Here is a 22,349-nt window from a genome sequence, read left to right on the forward strand (position 1 = left end):
CTTTTTTCTTTCCCTGGCCGAAAATTCATATTTTCGGTCCACTTGTTCTCTGCGAGGAATGAAACCTTACAGGTTTGCTGGTGCGGTAAATACAGCGGTGTGAAGGACACCCAGGCCGGTGGGCAGTAGGCGCGTTTATGTGATGTCGTTATGTCAACAGAGGGAGGAGGGAAGCGGAATGAGGGGCTAGTGTGCACTTTTCATAATAAATTTATGCTGGGATAAAACAAAGAGGAATGGATGCCATGCCGATAATAAATAAAGGGGTTTTCTGAAAATAACCTTTTTCATTACTTGAATCAATCTACACATCATTGATCTTCACTGACATGACAATAACGCAAAGACTAATTATACCTTTTTCGTTTTTTACAAAAGAGCTCAACACTTGGGCGTATTTTTAGTCACGGATGCTTACAGAAAAAAGTATGATTTAAAAATAATGTAAAAAATGCCCTCGAAATGGTTCCAAGGACAGAATTGCGTGTGGGTGGTGTGTGGCTTGTGTTGATTGCTGCGACAATGTGGTAAAACATGTAGGGCCCATTGAGCTATGTAGTTATTTTTCAGAAACGACGTGGCACAAAAGATAGCTCAACGAAGTGGCTTATCATGTGGAAATTTATAGCAGCCAAATACTCTCGACGAATGTTTCTAAACGTGCAGGGAAAAACCAGAAGGACCAGGAGAAAAATCCACACGAACATTCAAACTCCAAATATACATGCATCAGGGTCGGGATCGAAACCGTAGCCTCCTGTATACCAGGCATGGGAGTTAACATCTTGCCACGATGGTGTCCCTTTTTATAAATATATATACATACCGTATAGCACTATGGAGGCAGCAGCAAGGATTGGTGGATGGCACAAACATTGTGAAACTCCCGACCTATGAGCGTCGAGAAGGTGCCATAGCCTGGCTCGCCAATAGAAGGCGGTGCAGCAAGTTGTTGAATTGCCATCTGCGTCCATCTGTACAGAGGTGTAGTGTTGTCTGCTCGCGCATGCGGGTTTTCTCTGCGTGCCCTGGCTTCCTCCCACTAGTACTATAAGCACCCATCATTAATGGGCATAAAACATTTTAAAATCAAAACTCCAATGTAGTTGGAGAATTAGCTGAGGAGAAACACAAAACGAGAAATCCATTGGTCTCTGTGGATTTGATATCCAAATGGGAACAATTATAATCATATTAGACACAGCATGACCAATTATCACAGTGACCTAACACTCTGTATATGTCTCTGCAGGGAAACGGGATTTAATTTAGATGCTTCCTTCAGAAGGGTTGCCAGCTCTCCCTGGTTTTCCCATGATCAGCTTCTTTTTTGATGTAGCTGTTCTGGGAAATCCTGTATGTAAGTCTTCCCACAACGTTAAAGAAAGTCCCGGTTTATCTTGGTTGTGTAATAATGCACCGATCAAGACAATGCATTTTACACGAAGTCCTCTCGTCTTCTAGTATTGTTAGATAGGGGCCGTCAATAAATGACGTCACGCACCTGGGGGGGGTGGTCAGACATTTGTAATGATGTGTGACGGGGGGGGGGGGGTTTGAGAAATTTGACGTCACATCAAAATGCGCAACTTTAAATAAATATAGACAACACGTTCTACTTAATTAAATAGACTTTTTAATAACTGTTTTCTCCTACAACATCAGAGTGCAGCGCCACATTAAATACGCACTACAATTACAATAGTTTAAAGCGATTTGAAGCATTTTTTGGGGGGAGGGGGGGCAGAGCTTTGTGACGTCATATTTGAGGGGGGGGGGTCTGACTTTTTGTGACGCCGTGTGACGAGGGGGGGGGTCAGAAATCGTAAAAAAATCGCGTGACGTCATTTATGGACGTCCCCATATTCCTTTTCCCGTGATATTTCCCTTTTTTTATATACCCCCAGGGGTGGAAACGCTGTCCTCCAAATGCTCCTGAACCCAAATCCTAACTCACGCTGGCTTGGTTCTCCTTCGCTCGCCGAGTATCAGCTCGCAGGAAGAACTCGTGGAATATTGTGCAGTCAAAAAAAGTGGCATGAATGTTAGACCTCGCATTATTTTTCGTGAACTAACGGTTACAATGTGTGTCATTTTTTTGTAGATATTTCGGAGGGCTGACAAAAACGGTAAGAATTTGACAATCCTGGCACTCTCTACTTCGAAAAAGAATGCTTTAAAAAATCCAGCTTATTGTGCGTCTTTGTTTATTTTATTTTTCATGAAACTGAACATTGATGGGTCACTTTAGTGATGGCGGGGAGGGCACGAAAACCTGTAATGGCTGGGAGTAAATTCCAGCATCTTGTAGTCAGATCGTAAATGTTGCACAACCAAAGCAACGTGTGTACAATTCTCAGGAAACCTGAACCTGGCGACCTGTCAATTTGCCAGTCACGTTGCGACTCCCTTGTTTGTCGCCAGTGTGACTGACTCCACCACGAACATTTTTTTTGTAAGCGCCAGGTGCCCAGTATTCAATTGATTAACCCTTTCCCGTTCCGATGACGAACGTGTACTTCATGGTGTACGTGTATGTCATCAGTCTTTCTTCCAATTCCGTTCCAAAGACATACATGTACACCATGATGTATGTGTACTTGTACGTCATGGTGTACGTGTACGTCAGAGTCTTTCTTCCGATTCCGTTCCGAAGACATACACGTACATCATAAAAACGCAGCTGGAACAAAAACTGAAATAAAATAACTTTATCCCCGGCACCGAGACTCCCACAAGGCCGTGCGGGACGGTGCGTGGCACAGTTTGGCTCCAGCTGTCATAGAGCGCGGTCGTGTCGCTGCAGTTCTCTGCGGTGAGTACAACGTCTTTAAAAAGAATGGCGCTATGCCTATATAAATTTAATTCACGCTGCTCCGCTTGTACGTTCCGAGATTTAGAGGTGAACGGGACTCGCACCCAGCAACTTGCAGATATTTCGGAACGGGAAAGAGTGAATTGATTGGGCACATACACATGCACACTCTCTGATTTATGGAAAAGTGTAAACATATCTTTGCAATCAATGCATTCCTATAAAAGACTATTTTATTTATGGTTTCTCCCCCACCTTTTGCTTCTGCATTAGTGGCCGTGATAATAAAACCTGTGGTACATTTACAACGTCACAAATGCAATAAGCATGCGATTGTACAGAGCGTCCGTAAAGTTGTCCCATCAATTATTAAAGCAGTATAATTTTACAGCAGTTCAAGCAAGATCGATAAAACTGTACACACACACACGTGCCGCGCGCGCGATAGCATAAATATTTCATCACGAGTCTCATCCCCCTAAAACTCCACATGTCCGCCAGGGTTGTTTGGTGGAATCCAGGCCCACCGAGATTTCAGAGTTCCCAAGTTGTTCGCCGAACACCATCGGCCTAAATTTCCTCGAATGCTTCTCACACGTGATGCTAAGAGTTCACTTGAGCTTATTGATTTAAAGAAAAAAGTGTATAGAGCGTACGGCACAGTTGCAGCAATATGTTGCCTCCATTTCAACCACACAGTTCAAACTGCTACCTCATTATCATTCTTTAACAGGAGACCGTACCATCATGGACAGACGCACAATAAGCTAATCATCATAATTTGCCGTTATATTACTGTGCATCATTTATAAAAGTACACATATGCCATAAACACATGTTAATTTATCCGTAACAGTAATAGCCCGATTTATGTCTCTCCGTTGAACGTCGTTTCACAAATACGTCGTCACTTTATGAACACCACGACCTGATTTACGTCGCCTCAACCCACACGTCGCTGACAGCAGCATCGTCCGTCCTCGCTCGTTATCCGTCGCCTCTCAGCCTTCGCCTCCACCGCCTTACCCCCTGTAAATCGCTTCGATTGACGTCGTTTCGATGTTCGTCGTCGCGCCTTCCGGAAGGCACCCCCGGCGCCGACCGGGGTATTGACCGTACCTACCTACGTACTTAATAGCAACGCGCTTGAGTGACGCAGTGCCCTAAGTTCAACGCAGCGCAATGGAGAGCCTCGGATCTGATTCTCTGCAATGCGCCAATGATTGGTGAGAGTCGCCCCCATGTACGTTGTACCAGGCGTGAGTTGTCGCCAGAGGGGTGGGTCAATTGTTGCCCGGGCTGAACGCGACATTGAAGCGTAAGCTTCCAAACCACGGTCGCCTTCGATGGGGCGATGCTACAAATATATTTATTGTACGACACGATGTGCACGCTAATAGTATCGTCCGTCTTGCAAATATCTTCCCGGTCGTGATTATCGTTGTAAATAAAAAAAAACTAAAAACATCTGGAGTAAAAAAAAAATGTATGCAATAACGAACGTTCTAAATAAGGAGACATTATCTATTCCATTATAACCGGCCACGTGCCTTCTGCGGTAGAGCTCCAGATTGGTGGGTAACTCAGCCCATCATCCCTCTGGGGTCGATAAAATGAGTACCACTTTGTGGGAAAACCAACAGTGATTGTCCTATGGATAGGCTTGACCCTACCATAGGGATAATGAATTTACATCGCTGGTTCAGGGCTGCAAACGGGAGATGAGCACTGCCTCCATGTTCACTTGTGCAAAAAATAACTTTTTGACTTTTATCCTTCAAATTAGTGCTTAGAAAAACCTTTCTGGAATGATTGACTTCATATTGATAACGGAGTAATAATTTTAGTTGTGCCATTATATTTTTTAAATCGATTTCCTGCATAACTGACAGCGTGTGGATTGGAAGCGTTATAGATCATACATTTGCAATGAATACGAGACTTGTGGCAGACCTATATTGAGTGAACTACGTTATATTTATTCCTACTTGGAGTACAGCAAGTTTAAGAAAAAAAATAGGAATACGATTGTACAGTTATAAAACAAAAAATAAAAATCGTAACCAAATCGCATTGTGAAGAAATAATATTGCATCTACCCTAGCCCTCCACCCACAGTCGCGTTTGCGGTGCGATCCGTGGCCCCCATTGTTTCTGTCGTGCGTGTGCTCACATGTCCATCAGACGATGGGCGCCTGTCGTTCGAGGAATTCCAGGCCTACTTTTCCGATGGAGTGCTGCAGCCTGACCAGATGCTGGAGCTATTCCGTGACATCGACACTCACCAGACCGAGTGAGAACCGTTGCTTCAAACCGCAGAGGCCGTGCCCAACAGCAGCACCAGCACTACTAACACCCCCACCTCTACCATCATCAATATTACATCTGTATTCTCTCAATGAGAGGTCACTCTGCTGCGGGTGGTGCTGTAGCTGCTGGTGGTGCTGGTGGGGGTGGTGCTGATGGTGCTGCTGGTGGTGGTGCTGCTGGTGGTGATGCTGGTGGTGGTGCTGCTGGTGGTGGCGCTGGTGGTGCTGCTGCTGCTGGTGGTGCTGATGATGCTGGTGGGGGTGGTGCTGGTAGTGCTGGTGGGGGTGGAGCTGGTGGTGCTGGTGGTGGTGCTGGTGGTGCTGCTGGTAGTGCTGGTGATGCTGCTGCTGGTGCTGCTGGTGGTGGTGCTGGTGGTGTTAGTGGTGGTGGTGCTGGTGGTGATGCTGGTGGTGGTGCTGGTGGTGCTGCTGGTGGTGCTGGTGGTGGTGGTGCTGGTGGTGCTGCTGCTGGTGGTGGTGCTGCTGGTGGTGCTGCTGGTGGTGCTGGTGGTGCTAGTGGTGCTAGTGGTGCTGGTGGTGCTGCTGCTGGTGGTGGTGCTGGTGGTGCTGCTGGTGCTGCTGGTGGTGGTGCTGCTGCCCCGGCTGTCTGGATTCCTCTGCTCCCATACACCCCTGCTGCCATCTTCCTGCCTCTTCTCCCCTGCATATGACTATGTTGAAAACAATGTCTTCATTTGCACCTCAAATGTATATGTAAATACATACACACATCCCTTTTCATAGTCCCTGTGGTGCACGTCCCATCGTTTGTATAGCCTTTTGTATGTACGTACGTGCGTACGTTGAACTTCTTCCGCGCCGTACGTAGCCAACCGCGTTAATTGGAGGTGCAGTTGCATATAGATGCTAGCCGCCGTGTGAATACAAATTGCGTTGCAATTGTATATGAACATTCCCGATGCTTGCTTTCCACATTTGAAGCCATTTCCAAAATCTGTTCCGTTCGCCGACATGCAACGTTTGCTGGAGTCTCCAGATGAGAGTGGCCACCTCTGGGATACAATTTCCTGGTCGTGGGAAGGAGAGAGTCTCACAATATCAGAGGGAAGCAGAGGGATGGAGCTACATGTAAATGCATAGGTTTTTAGTGTTGTATCATTCAATAGTATGAAAGGATAGCTACCTCCATAAAGAGTTTGTCCTGGGCAAACCAGGTGGCAGGCACCAGGCTTCCAGATGCATCTTACTTAAGCAACATTGGTGTATAATTTGAACTCACCTGAAAGAGTTTATAAATCACCAAACATCAGGCAATCAACTGGCATTATTTGTTTCAGTCGGCTGCGTATTCGTGTTGGTAATTTCTCATCATTTCGTGTGTTTGACAGATTTTTGGGCAGTCGCATCACAGCACACAGTGCAGCTAAGCCTCCGATTCAATCAGAAACAACTCGTTAATTTTTGACCAATCTGCCAATTGTCCCGTGGGGCTGTCGGGAGTTTGGGCTCGGGTAAAACTGGATTGGCATACATAGACATCGCAGGGCAGTGTTTGTTGCGTCGCGAGAAATGCAATCAAGAGAATGAATTACCGAGTGCTGTGGTGCTAATCTCGGTGAGATATTTTACGAAGGCAAACCTGCATCACCGAATAGTGTTGCTGACATACAACGTGTTGATTGCATTTCTTGCGAATTTTTTTTCTCCCGTCGAGTAATAATGGAACGTAAGATTAAAATATTTGTTTATTATGTGCACGTGCTCTCTTTTTTATTGCAGCAATCTCAGTACTGACGAACTCTGTGGTGAGTGAATGCCCCTTTTGTTGAACCTTACGCGTGTCATTTTACACGTGACAAAAACAATGGGACTTGTAATTGTTAATGATATCGTTGATTTCGTATTTGCTTTGACTTCCAGTTTGGTTTCAAATAAGGAATGTTCTTTCCTTTTGTCAGTGTGTTGGTTAATAGCATGGCAAAATCAAATTAAACAAACATTACCAGTGTAATACAATGACATTTTCAGCTCTGCTACGGTGGCTGTATAATTAATTAAATTGCAAAGTGTCAAGATAAATTGTTGAAACTGATTTCTGTCACTTTTATTACAAGCGGGTGGAGCAGTGTTGCAGTGGTTAGCGCACGACACTACCAACCCAGCGACCTGAATTAGAATCCCAAACTATGGCAAACTACGAGTGGTGACCTGATATCCACACTGACCAGGGTGGTGAAGTATGTTCACACCCCCCCCCCCCCCCCCCCATTGCCAGGGGTCAACAATAAAAATGACAACAAGAGACATTTTTTTGCTTTCACATTCGGTATGAAAAAAACTTCTCAATATTGTAAGAGCCGCAATGCATGTGAATAGGGGACGGTCCTAAATACACAGCGTCACGGAGCAGTCCTTAAAGATTGCAGGTTTCCAAACCTACTCCTCTTGGCCACACGACTGAGAGAATCCTTCATTAAGCAGTAAGAGAAAACAAAGGGCTGTTTATGATTAGATTTTTTTTACCATGGCCTCGTTAACATCTGCCAATGTGACTTTATTCACGACGGGATCTATTGAGAGTCCCATGAGCTCCACAAGGTTAAAAAAAACACTGTAATCAAATCCCAAACTCTTTGTGTAAGGGAAGGATAGATTTTAATCACCCAGGCATATTGTATCCAGCCCTGCATAATTAACCACTTGTATTTCAGGCCTTGTCAAATTCTCTTGTCAAACATCAATTAACATTTCATTTCTTTTTTCCAAATAACTTCCATTGAAAAAAATCAACACCAACTGCTCAATTGAATGTCACGTTGCTGTGAATAAATACATATACACTTGATAATGAATTCATTCATTTACACACTTGTTGCATAGTACATGCATATTAACATAACCGATCAAGCGCCCATGCCCTGGCAAGTCAGGCAAGATCACTGTATTGATTAGAACAAGCCCGTATTTATCTGCCGTAAAATATCAAATGTATTTATTTATGTTTAAGGCATTGGTGTGGTTGTCTACCACTGCCAACGTAGTCACATCACCAAATAATTGTTTTCATTTCTCTGGCGCACGCAACGCTTATGACGTCTGTCTCGCTGCATTGTTTTTTCTTCATCTTAAGAGTACTTCTCAAGGCACCTAGGAGCATATGGCAATGTCCTGTCAGCCTTGGAGCAGTTGAACCATGCCATCCTGAGGGCCATGGATTGCACGAAGCGGGTGAGTGCTCGTAGCCTTTGTGATCACGTGGCTAAAAAGCTAATTGTGAAAAGAAACACAAACGCATATCCCTTGTATCGTCTGCACAATCTTGTTTGGGCACCGTTAGGCTCCAGAGTATGGAGAGAAAATTGCTGCGGGTTGTGTTAGGAAATGTCTCCAAGCCAAAAAATGATCGCACTGAGAATCACACTGACTCTATTTACCATTTTAATGAAACATTGAAATACTGCATTGTCCTTACATTTGGCCGAACATAGAAGGCATTGAAATTAATGTTTCCCAACTGAGACTGTCATATTTTGATACAATTTGTTGGTATAATTGTCGTAAAAAACATGTATTTTTTCCATTTGTTCTGGATGTTCTGTATATGCAAGTATGATATCATTACATTTCCCCTTAGCATTCCACACATCGGTAATGCACTAAAATCAAAGAGAATTATGTTCAAATAATATCCTTGGCCTCATAAAAAGTTTAAATTATTTATAAACGCTTTATGAGGATGAAAAAAAATTTGTAAGGGAAAATATGTATATTTTATATTTTGGCTTCATCTGCTGATTCCTTACCAGTGTTAGATCTAGTTTTCATTTGGATTTAAGCAATATCTTCCAACGAGGGTTGCCACACTCTGAAGTACAAAAAAAATTATGGGAAGAAGAATATTTCACAGTTCCAGAGAAGGAGTGAATTAAATTTGAATGCATCGTATTGAGTGATGAATTTTTATGCAAGTGACAAAAAACCCTGGATTTTTAACGTCCACGGAAGACTTCGAGATTCCCTAGGACAGTTACCTCTTAGAGAGGAAGGTCTGGGGTAACCTTGACATGTGGCATCCCTACTTCCAAACCGACTTTGCATGATCCGATGTCCATTGCTGAACTAAATATGCTTGGGTGTATTTGCTGACATCAAGACAGAGTTTGGAATCGGTATGGGAGAAATCTAATGACATATAATTTTGCATATAGACAATAAATGCATATAGACAATATGTATGTTGTAGTACTTACTGTATGTGTATTCACTCTGACTATTTTAAATGGTGTTTCTTTCACTTAATTAGCATGGTCCATTGATAATTAAATTATATCACTGAGTTGGAATGTTTTACATGTTGATAGTGCATTTATTTTTCTATACAGTACTTAAAATAATTGCTTAAAACTTATACAAAACAGAATCATTTAAATTTTTTGGCCAAGTAAAAACAGGGCCTCAGTTGGGAGATCTAGACCAGAGTGGCCCACAGCCGAGTGTGGCCTCAGTTTTCATAGGCCTGACGAAACTAAAACTAAACTCTTTGTATTTTACCAGGTAAGGCCCACTGAGCTATATAGCTCTTTTTCAGAAGCGACCTGGCCACCAAAGATGGCTCAACGAAGTGGCCTATGATGTGGAAATGTATAGTAGCCAAATACTCCCGAACATATATTTCTAATTTGGGTGGAAAAACTAGAGGACCCAGAGAAAAATCCACACGACCACGGGGAGAGAGACATGCAAACTCCAAATATACAGGCATCAGGGTTGGGATCGAACCAATGACCTCCTGCATACCAGGCGAGAGTGTTACCATCTCGTCACCGCAACTATGGCTTGGTCTGTTTGAACCAGACTGTGCCTCAGCTTAGGTATCCTGTTTTAGGCAATGGATATGAAATCGTTCCCAATTTTCAGATTAATCTGAAATCGTTATTTATTCAGATTGATCTGAAAACGTGATATCACAGTAGGTGATGTCACTTGCTGTGATGTCACCTTCATGACATGGAGCATCGGGGGACATCTATATTGTAGGCATGAAGATATGTTAAATGAGTAAATGTGATCTGAAAAACTTAAATTCTGGAGATCTGAAAATTTCCTTAAAAATATGAAAATCCGAAATCTCAATTGTTTAAGTCCAAAAGTCACCCCTCCTATGGAAGACAATCCTATTCAATCTTTAAATCTGTACATTGTCGAACCACAGCCTATCCTGACTAACATTAAATCCATGAATACCATTTGCAAGTCCCTTTTCATCTAACGATCTGTGGGATGAGTGTTTCAATGCCGAAAATACTTTTTTTTCTCTCTCTCACTAAGATTTAATTATATGCCAGAGTGAAAGGGCATGCAACATTGATTCCATTAGGGCTTCAGAGCAACCAGAGCTGCCAGGACTGTCTCCAGTCAAGTCGCTGTAAATTATCTGAGTCGTTTAAATCTGTTAGTTCTGTCGTGAGATGCAGGCGCTTTATTAATGGGGCAACATTCTCCTCTTGGGGATCTAGGACGAAGCGATTCCATGCAAATTGCAGACTCTTTGTGAATTGCTTAAACACCCTGTTTGAGAACAATTATGTGTTGTGGCATTTTAATATGATTTCCATTCTTAATTAAAACGTTGCTCGTATGCATGGATACGTGTGGAAACCTTATTTGACTGAGATGACATTACATGGTTATGCTGTGGGAAAAAAAATTACACCCGAAACATGTACTCAATATTTCTATTAATGAATCGGGACCACAATCTTAATGATGTCAATAAATTTTGATTTAAAGCTTTCGTGACCTCAGGGATTCATATTCTTGGTTCTTTCGGTAAAGTCACGTAGAAGGGAAACAATAAAATAATACAAATATAAAACATTAGAATTCTCATGACGTTTCGACTGCAACACAAGCAATCATCATCAGGTGTGAAAACCACAGCAATTTTTATTTTCTTGCTGTGGTTTTCACACCTGATGATGATTGCTTGTGTTGCAGTTGAAACGTCGTGAGAATTTTGTTGTTTTATATTTTTATTATTCATTGTTTCCCTTCTACGTGACTTTACCGAAATAACCAAGAATATGATCTCAATAAAGTTATAGTTTTTAATTGTGTAATAAAAGGAAATGCTACATTCACTCTCGTGTTCCATAAACGTGCGAGTCTCCACGGATTTTCATTATTTCTGGACTAGTGAGTGGAAAACAGTCCACACTGGAGGATTCTGTTGCAACCATTTTTTAAAAAAGTCTTCATTGTGACACGAGTGCCATCACCAAAGCGTTATATATCTCTGTGCTGAAATATATCAATCATATCATCAGCCTTGATCCATCCACTGTTGGATGAAAGCCTCCCAAATCCATCTCCGCATTTCGCAATGCAGCAATCCACGTAGCTTCTGCACACAGGACAATTTCATTGCTCCATCTCCTAGGTTGAAGGTCCCTCTGGCTGCCACTCCTAGTGGACGCAGTACAATATGTTAAATATCATTTTTTAAACCGAATACAAAAGAAACATGCACTTGGACATTTATGTTTTAAAACATGCGTATTCTTCTTGGTTCTTTCGGTAAAGTCACGTAGAAGGGAGATAATAAAATAATAAAAAATAAAACATAATACAATAAAATTCTCACGACGTTTCGGCCACAACACAAGTAGCCGTCCTCAGGTGACGAAACAGAACTGTTTAAAGCTTGCGTGCAGTCACGAAAGCTTTACATCGAAACATGCTGATTCTCGATTAAACTCAATAACGTGGAGAATATCGCGAAACATGACGCTTCGTAACACGGTAACTCACGGTGTCATTGTACAGGACCCCGCACACAGAACGGTAATTTGGATGCCATTGATTCTCCGCATCGGCAGTCACCGTGCACTTGAGCACCAAAAGGGCTTTGCTGTATGTTGTAAACAAGGCACTCGGCGGGCCAGGAGACGGCATCTGACGGTGCCCTGGTTAGTCGGCCACAGAACACTCCCGTGTCACCGCATCGGTTTTGGCAAATGTGTAAGGAACGTAAAGGGCAGGACGGTCCTTGTCAGGTAATAACAGGGGGTGTCTAAACTGTATTTTTCTCGCGCAAAAATAAAGTTTATCAAGGGATGTTGCTGTGGTGCCATTGGTATCGCAATGGACTTGCAATCCAGAGTTCGCCGGTTCGATCCCCATGGCATGGCAGTTGAAACAAATGATGCACGTTTATTAAATCCCCCGCCACTCCCAACATTCCACTCTCCCCACCCAGCAGGCATAGATGGGTTCGCCGCAGTTAGCTGATCGGGCAATCCGAGCGTGGTGGGGCGGTGGGCATAGCCGCATGGTTGGTACTACGTTGCCCCGGTGCAAGGAACACAACGGTTCCATGGTGGCGGTGTGGATCCGTTTGTGTTTGTCCAGGACTATGCGGACGCCAGCGTGCTGCAGCAGTTCGTGACCCGCTTTCTGCTGCGGGAGACGTGCTCGCAGCTGCAGTCCCTGCAGGGCTCCCTGGAGTGCGCCACGGAGGCCGTGGAGCGGCAGACCTGTCCGGGCCGGTGCGTCGCTCGCGCGCTCGGACTGCCAGACTCGCGTTGCAGAATCACACACACCCCCGCCAGTGCCGGATTAACCTAGGAGCAAAAGTAGCTACACATGTAGTAGCTATGTAGCAGCTATGTAGCCAGCTACATATGCAGGTCGCGGTCTGAGATTGGCTGTGTTCACTCCAGCGCTGTCCTCGAGATAGTCTGGTCCCTTCAACTGATGAAGGCCGCTTGTGTTGTGGCCGAAACGTCGTGAATTTTTATTTTTTATTTTTTGTTGTTTTATACTTTTACGTGACTTTACCGAATAGAACCAAAGTACATATGCAGCTGCTACATATGTAGTAGCTACGGGCCCCGCACTTTCAAGGGCCCCACGCTAAATTCTTTCAGGCTTTCAATTCCGGTTCAGTGATTCTGCACTTGCTCTATTACTATAGTACTATACTGCCTGCAACTTTTATGAACGACTGGGTGTTTAAGGTTAGCGATTTGTCATATTATCTGGCTGTATAGCAAATGCAAAATTACAATTACTTTACTATGCAAGTTGAAAATGTATGTTTTAATATTTGTGTTCTTGTTTCATAATTTAGGGCCCCTTTATAACATAATGCTACAGGCCCCGCGCTATCTTAATCCGTCATTGCAACCCGTGTGTTACTTCCAGTCTTCAAATAACACCACACGCCGGTGTGTTACACCCAGTCTCTCACTCGCATCTATATTGCCCGTGTGTTACTACTACTATTTTTATTTTACCAGGTAAAGGCCCGCTCGCACACTTATACTGCCAGACTCCCGTTACAGAATCACACACCTCGTGTGCTACTTCCAGTCTTCCACTAATATCACACGCCAGTGTGTTGCACCCAGTCTCCCACATCTATATTGCTCCTACTACTGCAATTGTTTTATTTTACCAGATAAGGGCCACTGCGTTATATAGCAAGGTTGCTTTTTCAGAAGCGACCTTGCCACAAATGATAACGCAATGAAGTGCCTTATCATGTGGACATTTCAAGCAGCCAAATACTCTAAATGCACATTTCGCAATGTGGAGGGAAAAACCGGGGACCCAGAAAAAAATCACACAACCGCAGGGAGAGAGACAATATGCAGACGTCAGGCTCGGGATCGAACCCACGTCCTAGTGTATACCAGGCGAGGTAATTAACATCTCCAACTCATATCCACATTTCTGGTATGTTAGTTACACCCAGTTTCTCACCCATAGCCACGTGCCATTGCATTAGTCTTGGTCTCACGCTGACGTTGACACCCAGTAGTTTATATTCTTTGGGTCTTTCGGTAAAGTCACGTAGAACAAAATTATTTACAAAAAACTATGACGTTTCGATCGCAGCACATCTCCTGATGACGATTGCTTGTGTTGCAAATCATTTTGTTCTACGTGACTTTACCAAAAGACCCAAAGAATATGAATTCCTGCAGTCACGAAAGCTTTAAGTGAAGACCCAGGAGTTTGTCCGGGGTCTTTCACTCACCGCCACAGGTTGGTCTCTTAGACCCACACTGACAGCATCGCTTTGCTCAAGAGGGCCTTTAATGCCGTTACTAATACAACAGCAGTTTAGTGGTTCCAGGTCGTGGTAATCGTAATACTAATGATGATTAAAAAATATATAAAAGGGTCCCAAAAAAAATTACACTTATAAAGTGCCTTTCACCCGGAGGTCACACGGCACTGTGCATTTTCCAAAATTAAGAAATCCCAATAAATAAACAGGCCTACACCAGTTAAATCTAACCCCAACACAAATTATTCAAACAAAGCCATGAAAAATAAGTGCATCTTAAGGCGAGATTTGAATAAACCGAGTGATGATTACTGGTATACACAATATTTTTTTCATCTTTTTAGAACCTCAGTCTTATCGTAACCTGAGACTTGATTGCACATGCTATTCTGGTAAAAAAAGCCTCTATTTCTCAGCTGGGTCTTTCAGTGCCACTGCAGGGAGTCCACAGAAAATAAATTTAAAACTGGCACGGGGGGAAATGTGGGTCGCTATTCAGCTGTAATCGGGAAACTGATGAGTTGAAACGCAATCAAGAGCGGCATGCTACGGCCTATCACTGTGATGATCTCAATTTGGCTGGCGTTACGACCAAACATTGTCTTATGCATACTGTTCAGGAGCAATACAAGTTTCGGGTAATGGCCTTTAATCAAACAATGTTTTGATCATTTCTGGAAGTTGCATCCTATGCTGGTGTGTTTTTTTTATGGAGCCGTGGTGTTTAATAATAGCCCATATTTTGTAGCATCAGTACTCACGTGTATCCTGACAGTCTGTGCGACATCGCATCAGTATTCAGAGATGGTTCTCCAGACCAACACAAATCATCGCAGCTTAAGCCAGGGCTAGCCTGTTGACCCATCACAAAGAAAATGCGATAATAATTGAAGGCTGAACTCTAAGCCACAAGCAGTGCAATTCTGACTGCATGTGCCCACTGGATGATAGCTGTTAAACGATTTCCCAAGATGCCACTTGGCAGTGTTATTTAAAGGGTATTTTTAAACAGCGCTTTGTCATTCTACTGCTGCACGAACACCTCCCCACGCTGTGTCAGTCATGGGGATTATTTGACCATTATTCTCCATACTTGTGAGTGTGGGGTTGGTGAAGGAGGCGGGGGGGGGTAAACCGTTATAGAGGCCACTAACCAATGATGTTTGCAGTGGCCAGAAGTCTAACTCAGGTTGCCAGGTTCATAGCCACCACTCCATGAACATCTGAGCTTACTGAAAGTCATATTGTGGTTTACTAAGAGCACTGACTGAAATTGAAAATTCCAACCCTGAAGTAAATTTAAGCTAGCATTTTTAAGTAGAGGACACAGTGTTATTTATATTGGGTTGCGTTGTTGAACACATGTTTTATACAATCTAGATTTGAAGCTTTCGTGACTGCAGGAATCCATACTCTTTAGTTCTTTCGGTAAAGTCATGTTCACATGACTACAATGAAAATTATTTTCTGAAATGCATGCACTGTATTATGGGAAATATTGAACAGCTAACACTGAATTAACATCCTCCTTGACTACTGCTGGATGAGGGTCTTTTCACACCATGCAGTGCAAGCACATATGTGGACTCCACCTGTTCCGTCTGCGTGGGATAGAGTGTTTCCCCCTCGCACGTGTCGGTTTTATCCAGGTGATCTGGTTTCCTCCCACATGCAAACACTCATGAATTGGCCCAACGCAGACACATCCCTGGGTTTGATCTTCCATGAACCTCGATGGTCCACTCTAAACCGCATCCGCACAAACCATGGCAGATGCGAATACCTGATGCACAAATTGAAAATAAAAAAAAAAAACTCTCCAGTGTGCGACTGCGATCATCCAGAACAGACCGTACAACATATAAACGAGGCAATGCTCGATCCACAAATACGAAGGAGACATCACAGCGATTCACTTCCGCTTCTCCTGATGCGGTTGTCCGGGCTTGACCACCTGGATGAGACATTGCAGTCGATGCTCCACATCTACATCAGCAGCCGTACGGAAAGGGGAAGATGAAGCAAAATCGGCCGATGGCACCTTCCTTCGCCGCTTGACTGTGGTTCCCCGTGCCTCCCGAGTAATTTTTTTGTGTATGAGAGTGAGCGAATAATGGTTACATTTTAATATTAGGGGCCGTACATGAATTACGTCACGCACCTGGGGGGGGGGGTGGGGGGGGGGTCAGACATTTTTGACGATGTGTGACGAGGGGGGTGGGGGTTTGAGAAATGTGACGTCACATCAAAATGCACAACTTTAAATAAATATAGACAACACGTTCTACTTAATTAAATAGACTTTTTGATAAATGTTTTATCCTGCAACATCAGAGTGCAGCGGCACATTAAATACACACTACAATGACAAAAATTTAAAGCGAATTGAAGCATGTTTTATTTTTTGGGGGGGGGGGCTGGGGGCAGAGCTTTGTGACGTCATATTTGAGGGGGGGGCTCTGAGTTTTTGTGACGCCGTGTGACGAGGGGGGGGGGGTCAAAAATCGTCCAAAATCACGTGACGTCATTTATGGACGCTTGTTTGTTTTTTTAGTACGCTACACCACACTGGTCAGTGTGTAGGTTGGTGATTGTAGGGTGAACGCAGCAAGTGTAATTTTACTGCACTGCGCTCTACTCTCGGCAACGCCTGCTCCACCTGCCTTATGCACCTTCGGTCACCCGTCCAAGCACTATCCGAGCTCAATCCTGCTTGGCTTCGTACGTAGCCAACCGTGATCGTCGGAGGTGCGGGGTGAAGGACAAGAAAGTAGACACAAAAAAGGCAGGTCTAAAGAAATGGGTTTTTAAGTTTGGACTTAAAAGTTGCGTAGCTCCAGTGGCTTCCTAACATCGTGAGGAAGAGCGTTCCAGACGGCCGCAGAAGCGCATCTGAAAGCGAGCCATGCGGTGGCCGGCTTTGTTCGATGGCGAGGCAGAAGCTGCTGTGAGGATGTTCGGAGTTGGCTTGATGGTGTCTGCTCCTTGACGAGATCAGCAAGGTATTATGGTTCCTTTGTGGCAAATACTCTGTGTGTGTAATGAGTGCGACCATTAAAGTGTAATCATTCAGGCATTTCTGACGGGATCAAGGGTGCATTCCGCGTGCTTTAGTAAACACCGTACTGTAATGCAGCGTTCACATTTAAGAAGGTGAAAACGGACAGTCTGAGAATTCAAATATGGGCATCTCCCTGTGTGTCTGCGTATGTGTGTTTGCGGTCTGCGTGCGTGTGCGTGCGCATGCACGGATCAGGGTGTGGGTCGGCAGGTCAGAAGTCGCCTCCGTAAGCCGCCCCGTTCGGAAGACCGGCCGCCGAAGCCAGAAGAACAACGGGCTCTCTCCGAGCGACGGGCAGCACCGGGCAACCTTCCCAGGCAGGGCTGCAGCCGCACTGTGGACTAGCGAGTGGTTCCTGATGGTTACTGGGCAGTTCACGGACGGGATCCGTGAAGTTCACCCCCCCCCCCCCCATCTCCCCCCACCCCACTTCGTCACAGATGAGGAGTTCTACCGCACAATAATGATATTACGTACTCGCATCTGCTGGCTGCGAGTACTGTTTGTGCGCTACTGTGTATGTAAAGGTTTCATCGTCAGCATAATCGGCGTTTATGTCACCCTGTTGAGAGTAAAAAAATGTAATATGAGATTTTTAGACATCCACAATTGTGTTTTGGGGTTCTCTCAGTGTTATCTACATGTGCGGAGGTGCAGATACCCACGAAACCCACAGTGGCTGCACCACTGTTCCCAGATCTCTCTTTGCGCCAAAAATACATCACTAACCTCTGGGCCCGATCGTCATTACACTTTACAGCCTCTCCTGTCCCATCAGATGGCTTTTCACGGATTCCTCATTGCATACAATCGTTGTCTGGCATTTTGTTTTTGTATAAGGCCTGGTTGTGTTTTTTTCATGTGTGCTTTAAGAAGAGTTATTGTGTTTTTAATCATTGCATTTTTCTGGCTCTAAATATTCTTGTAGTCATGAGTCCTGACTTCGAGAGCCCTTGGAATGCCCAGATCAGCCGCCTGGAAAAGCTTCTGGATAAGTTGGAGACAAAGGTGAGGTCCCTCACTGCTGGAGCCATCCTCAACGGTCTACACCACTCATTATCCACACCTCCACAGGGCCGTATTATCCACACCTCCACAGGACCGTATTATCCACACCTCCACAGGACCGTATTATCCACACCTCCACAGGGCCGTATTATCCACACCTCCACAGGACCGTATTATCCACACCTCCACAGGGCCGTATTATCCACACCTCCACAGGGCCGTATTATCCACACTTCCACAGGGCCCGTATTATCCACACCTCCACAGGACCGTATTATCCACACCTCCACAGGACCGTATTATCCACACCTCCACAGGACCGTATTACCCACACCTCCACAGGCCCGTATTATCCACACCTCCACAGGACCGTATTATCCACACCTCCACAGGGCTGTATTATCCACACCTCCACAGGGCCGTATTATCCACACCTCCACAGGACCGTATTATCCACACCTCCACAGGGCCGTATTATCCAATAGGCAAAGCAGGCACTGTGCTTAGGGTGTACAAAATCTAAAGTCCCCATGAAAAAACATTTGACCATGGTTTTTTTTTGTACGATGAAAAAAAAATGTAACTAAAATATATTCTTGATCGATTAAAATGAACGGCATCCTTTTAAAGCTCCATCGTGCGATATAATCATTATAATCATAGCAAAAAAATTGTTGAATATTTTTAGGCTTACCTTGCTCTTTAAAAAAATGATTGCAAATTAAATCTGCTTATTTGCGGCACACAGTGCACTCCAATCGAATTAGGGCACAGACCAAATAATGAACGTATCAGTAACGACATCTGTCCAGCGGCTGGAACTCGCACCGCGTGAAACAAGCAGAGTGACAGCGGCAGTAGTAACATGGGACAGCAGCAGTACAAAGTGTGGAAAGTTATCACTGAAGGCCTACGAAACAGAAGTACCTAAGGCCTACAATAATCTTAATCCGGCCCTACACCTCCATACATAGTGTCGATGTAGTCTGCATTTTTAATATTTTATTCAGAGTCTTAATCTAGTCGATGTCAACCTGTGAAATAATAATCTGTGGAGTAATGTGTTCATTATCTTATTCTCAGTTATTAAATGTCCGTGTGAGGGTCGCGCAATTCCTCTCTCAATATTATCATGGCAGCCAAGCTGTGAACTCGGTAAAAATGTATTTGGCCAATCATTATTGTTTGTCTTCCTCGGGGCTCCGCTGTCTTGCTCCGAAATGAGCCTAGTCCTAGTCAGCACCTTCATTCGGCATCGTTAATTTCATACCGTCACAATCGGTCGTGCTTTTGTGTTTGGTGGGTGGTCTTAGTCATCGTCACGCTCGATGGCGTTCGCTCGTGGTCATGGTTGACTCAAATGACATAAACACTTTTGATGAATTTTTTCGTCACAAAATTCGTGAAGAAAATGAACACTTGCTTCTACATCTCCTGTACACCTGGACCAATTGTGATCAGCAATGGCATGTTGTTAATAAGCCCTGTTTCAGTTACTTAAATGTACAAGTGTATGATGTGCAAGTTGACGCATGCAAGTGGTTTAATTACGAATTCTTTTGCTGCAAAACAGGAGCTGAAACTGGAGCCTCTGGAAGAGGAAGAAGTGGAAGGAAGTGACGCTGTGAGTTCGGTTTGTCTGGTTGTCATTCATTTTCTTTGCCTGTGGATCCATCACCAGTTCATTTAATAACGCCGTCCTGCTGCTCCTCTTTCCATGTTGACAGTCAACGTGCGTTTAGAGTCTTTGGCTGTTATAAATTTCCACACGATAAGCCACTTCGTTGAACTATCATTTGTGGCCGGGTCGCTTCTGAAAAAGAGCTATGCATCTCAGCGGGCCTTACCTGGTAAAATAAAAAAAAATGTGTTTAGCTCTAAAATTTGAGTTTAGTTTCAGTCAAAAGGCTGTGCAAGTGCAAGGCACTGTTTTTTTTAGATAATTATAACACCCCCGCTCGTTTTGCTTCCAATTATATTCTTATGGTGCTGTTGGCATCATATCAGGAGGTGAAGACATTTTCATTTTGATCTCTTCCAGCGAGCACTGCACTACATTGTGTCCCAGAAATGGCCATTCAAAATAATGTCAGATAAATACTTCTGGATTCCGTTCAAATGGGCCTCTGAATTCATGCCATGCGAACACATTTTAATCACCCTGCAAAGTTTGTCGCAAAGCAGTGAAATACATTTAGAAATACATTTTTAGACGTAGAATTCACCATATGAACTGAATGTTCAAATTCTGTTCCAGTATAACGTTTTAATCGCAGGTGGCTCAGTCTTCTGCAACGGTATTAGTCCCCCTGATCCTACCCGGCCACTCCTGATTCTATCCGGCGTACACGCTTATCAGTGGATCTTCTCACTCTCGCCATATGTATGTATGTATGTTGAACTTCTTTCACATGTTCGCAGCCAACCGTGCTAATCGGAGGTATCAATGTGTTTGCCGTTCCGGCCTTCGTAGGTGCTCGCGAACAGCACTTGCCCCAACAGTCTGTTTAAGGCTATTTGTCTTTGTTTATGGCAGCACGTGCTGCTGGTGCAGAGACAGATGCCCGTGCAGGAAGAGTATCTGGAAGCGTTCCGCCAGGCTCTGAGGCTGTACGCTGAGCACACGATGGCCGAGGGTGGATGCCTCTAGTGAGGAGCACATTAAAGCACGCACGCATGCACACACACGCGCGCGCACGCACGGGCACGTACACAGGACACACGCGAACGCACACATGCGGATGTAAGTTTTGGTTTACCGTGACTTGTGATGTGAGTACGTGTTAAGCGTTTACATTGTGCAAATATACACACGGTCACTATTTTTTTATGATTTAACCCCCCCCCCCCCCCCAGAAATTAGTTTAATCGTGATAATTCGAGATTACGATTCGATGTAAGAGTTCATTTATATTGTCTGTCTCATACGTTTTGTCTTTTATTCATTTTATCATCCTTAACGTATTTTGCATGAAAGCATAAGGATGTAAATTTTTTATTTAAAGCTTTCGTGACTGCAGGGATTCATATTCTTGGTTCTTTCGGTAAAGTCACGTAGAAAGGAAACAATAAAATAATAAAAATATAAAACAATAAAATTCTCACGACGTTTCGACTGATGATGATTGCTTGTGTTGCAGTCAAAACGTCGTGAGAATTTTATTGTTTTATATTTTTTTATTTTATTGTTTCCCTTCTACGTGACTTTACCGAAAGAGCCAAGAATATAACATAAGGATGTAGTTTAATCGGCGACTGGATGAATAATTAAATACCAAGTGTGCACTTGTGTAGAACACTTGGCATGTGTATATGCAGCACCCCCTTGTGTTTGTGAAAACATAGCAGTGAATGTTCAGGGAGTGAAACTCAGCCCTGCGAGAATAAGCATGCAGACACACAGGCATTGAATGTTACATAAGCAAATGCAGACACAAATTGACAAACAACACTCACAGGCATCACCGAAGAAAATGACTCCACATCTATGCTGTGTTGTTCTGTTTCATATTACATTGAGTCCGCAAGATTTGCAGCACAAGCAATGCTCAACTCGAAATCCATGCCTTGCTCCTTGCTATATATAACCAAGACTTAACATTTATACATGCATATATATTATTTTTGAAGTCTCGAGAAATAAATTATTCCTGGGAGTCTGTTATTGTGAAAAGTAGCCTCTTTAAAAACATAAAGTCAGGATTGCACACAGTCAGGATTGCACACATGCTGTGCAGCTGACAGCTTAACTTCAAAGTGGAGACTTGGAGTGTTTAACCCACAATGCCTTCGCATCGTTAAGGAGTTTTTTTAAAGCCATAGGCGATGTCAATGTGAGAGATATAAGTCTGTCACCTCCAAGATTCTGGCTTCAAACCTATTTTGTGAGTAATGCTCGTTCATTAGCTTCAACACAATTATACAAAATTAACATGAGCATCATTATGGAGAATATAAGTTACTAAATAAATATTCAGACACTATGTGTCCCCATATATCTGTCCCTCCATATAAACAATAACATTTTTTGTTATACGTCCCCTAGGACCCATATCTTAAAGAGAGGCCCCTTCCCTATAACATCTGGAGATTCACCAGCATCGGTTCAAGCAAGCTTGG

General features: G+C 43.8%; 1 protein-coding gene across 1 annotated transcript in view; it reads left to right on the forward strand.

Moving 5' to 3' along the window:
* Positions 1–22,349, forward strand: part of LOC116944154 (N-terminal EF-hand calcium-binding protein 1) — a 39,766-nt gene that overhangs the window by 4,405 nt on the left and 13,012 nt on the right. Inside the window, exons 2-10 of the mRNA XM_032957631.2 lie at positions 2,105–2,129; positions 5,000–5,108; positions 6,865–6,890; positions 8,216–8,313; positions 12,496–12,632; positions 17,418–17,539; positions 18,151–18,230; positions 19,804–19,854; positions 20,767–20,879. Coding sequence (XP_032813522.2) covers positions 2,105–2,129; positions 5,000–5,108; positions 6,865–6,890; positions 8,216–8,313; positions 12,496–12,632; positions 17,418–17,539; positions 18,151–18,230; positions 19,804–19,854; positions 20,767–20,879 — 761 coding nt within the window. The remainder of the gene's footprint in view (positions 1–2,104; positions 2,130–4,999; positions 5,109–6,864; positions 6,891–8,215; positions 8,314–12,495; positions 12,633–17,417; positions 17,540–18,150; positions 18,231–19,803; positions 19,855–20,766; positions 20,880–22,349) is intronic.

Source organism: Petromyzon marinus, chromosome 20 (genome assembly GCF_048934315.1).
Source record: "Petromyzon marinus isolate PM22_M1 ecotype Great Lakes invasive population chromosome 20, UKy_Petmar_22M1.pri1.0, whole genome shotgun sequence".
Lineage (NCBI taxonomy): Eukaryota > Metazoa > Chordata > Hyperoartia > Petromyzontiformes > Petromyzontidae > Petromyzon > Petromyzon marinus.